At 39.0% G+C, this 2,761-nt stretch overlaps 1 protein-coding gene across 1 annotated transcript; it reads right to left on the minus strand.

Moving 5' to 3' along the window:
- Positions 1-1,424: 1,424 nt before the first annotated feature.
- On the minus strand, positions 1,425-2,113 carry LOC105793167 (uncharacterized). Its single transcript, XM_012622093.1, has 2 exons — positions 1,951-2,113; positions 1,425-1,840 (listed from the first exon to the last, which is right to left on the minus strand). Exons 1-2 carry the CDS (start codon positions 2,111-2,113, stop codon positions 1,425-1,427), a joined length of 579 nt encoding a protein of 192 aa, XP_012477547.1.
- Between the last annotated feature and the right edge of the window lie 648 nt (positions 2,114-2,761).

Consider the following 2,761-nt stretch of genomic DNA (forward strand, 5'->3'; position numbering starts at 1 on the left):
GTAGAAGCATAAGCTATCATTTTGACTTCCTGCATCAAAACACAGCATAAACCATTTAAAGAGGCATCGCTGAAAACCACAAATTCTTTACCCGATTCAGGCAGAACTAGAACTGGTGCCTCGATCAACAGTGCTTTCAACTGATTTAAACTTTGCAGACATTTCTCGGACCATTCAAACTAATCCCAGAAAACTTCTAACTTTAGATACGTTTCTCGGTAGTTTCCAGTCAACAATTGCTGAAATTTTACTCAGATCAACTCTAATGCCATCAGCGAATACTATATGTCCCAGAAAACCAACTTCTTAGAGCCAAAACTCACATTTGCTAAATTTAGCAAAAGTTGGTTTATCTCACAGGGTTTACAACACAATTCTCAAGTGTTCAGCATGCTCAGACTCATCTCGTGAATATATTAGAATGTCGTCAATAAATACCATAACAAATCTATCTAAATACGGTCTAAAGATTCGGTTCATCAAATCCATAAATACTGCAGGTGCATTAGTTAAACCAAATGGCATAAAAAAAATTCATAGTGTCCATACCTGGTTTTGAATGCAGTTTTTGGCACATGTGAATCTTTCACTCGCAACTAATAATAGCCAAAACGAAGATCAATTCTCGAAAATACTGTGGAACCTTTCAAATAATCAAACAGATCGTCAATTCGAGGTAACGTATATTTATTCTTGATTGTAACCTTGTTAAGCTGATGAGAGTCAATAAACAATCTCATCGATCCGTCCTTTTTCTTAACAAACAGAACCAGTGAACCCCAAGGTGAGAAGCTGGGTTGAGCAAAACCCCTATTTGTCAATTCTTGCACCTGTGCTTTCAACTCTTTCAACTTAGAAGGAGCTATTTTGTACGGTGCTATTGAGATCGATGATGTTCCCGGTACTAGTTCAATAGCAAACTCAACTCCTCTGATTGGCAGTAATCCAGGTAACTCCTCTGGAAACATATCAAGAAACTCGCAAACCACCAACACTGATTCAAGCTTCGATTTAGACACTTTAGTATTCCACACATATGCAAGGTAAACATTTCAACCTTTTCTCACATATTTCTGCGTTGACATAGCTAAAATAACCATAGGCAACCCACCCACATTATCTGATTCAATAAGAAGCGTCTCACCACTCTGGCATTTCAATATAAGAAGCTTCTGTCTACAGTTTACAACAGCATTATGTAGAGTTAACCAATCCATGCCCAAACTCATATCAAACTTGTTAAATGGAAAAAACATCAAATCAGTCAGAAAATTGTAACCCCAAGTCATCAACGGACAGTTCTTGCAAACTTTATTAACTAATAAATGCTGACCCAGGGGGTTCTACACTTTAACCACGAAATCAGTGGACTCAACAGGTAAATTCTTACTAGACACAAAATTCATGCACATATATGGATAAGTTTATCTAGGATCAATCAAAGCAATAACATCAGGGTCAATGATAGAGAAAGTACCCGTAATAACATCTGGCGCAAAAGCTTCCTCTAGTGCACGAATAGCGGAAGCCCTAGCTGGTGCTCGTGCCTCGGATCTCACAGCAGAGTGTTTTGTTACACCACAACTACAAATAACATTTTTAGGGTTACGTGGTGGTCTACCCCTCATGGTATTGTTGCTAGATCGAATATTCTGAACTTTTTCTTTATCAAATATTTTCGGGCAATCACGACTAAAATGCTTAAGTGAACCACACTTGAAACACGCCCCGTCTTTCGCTCTGCACTCTCCAAAATCTCGACGTCCACACCGTTGAGAATCACATTTATTATCTTTAACACTACCTACACTAGCTACAGACGTAACTTGCGTCTTAGAACCTGCATAATATTTTCCTCGGTCTCTATCAGGGTAACCTACTGAAGCAATTGAGTGATTATGGTATTCTTTTGATCTCTTTGACTATGATTGATACGACTTCCTGGTTAACCTTTTTCTTGAATCTCTGACTTCAAAATTAGCTTTTCTTTCTCTTTGCTAAGATCATCGATTTTATGTGCTCTATTGACTAAAAAAACAAATTCTTTCACCTCGAGAATCCCAACTAGAAGTTTTATATCCTCATTTAATCCATCTTCAAACTGCTTACACATTGCAGTATCGATCGGAATGCACTATCGGGCATATTTACTCAATCGAACAAACTCCCGTTCATACTTAGACACTGTCATATGGCCCTGCTTGAGCTCAAGAAATTATTTACGTTTCTCATCCAGAAATCTCTGACTAATGTATTTCTTTCTTAACTTAGCTTGAAAGAATTTCAAAGTGATCTGCTCTCTCGGCACTACAGAAGTCAACGTGTTCCACCACTGGTAAGTTGAATATTTTAGTAGAGATACGACGCACTTTACACATTCAACTGGTGTACAAGATAACTCATCAAAATCTCGGATCGTATTCTCTAACCAAAACTCAGCTTTCTCCGGATCATCATCAGCTGTAGCTCAAAATTATTTAGCCCCATACATGTGACTTTTTTCGACTTGCTATTAATTAGCACGTGTTGTTTCCACGCCTAGGAGAACAGTAGGAACCGGTTGGGGAACAGGTGCGAGTGGAGGTTGTTGAGCGGCCTAGTTCGTTCGTACGAACTCGAAAAACAACGCACTCATCATTTCAAAGAAAGCTCCCTTAGCTTCCCCTCTTCGGCCCTCAAATATAGGCCTCGAACCACTTGACGCTGGTCCGTGAATAGAGGCTTGTGTATTACTGTCTACTTCATTGGATTCAGCTCGGTT

The sequence above is a fragment of the Gossypium raimondii genome, chromosome 8 (assembly GCF_025698545.1).
Source record: "Gossypium raimondii isolate GPD5lz chromosome 8, ASM2569854v1, whole genome shotgun sequence".
Classification (NCBI taxonomy): Eukaryota; Viridiplantae; Streptophyta; class Magnoliopsida; order Malvales; family Malvaceae; genus Gossypium; species Gossypium raimondii.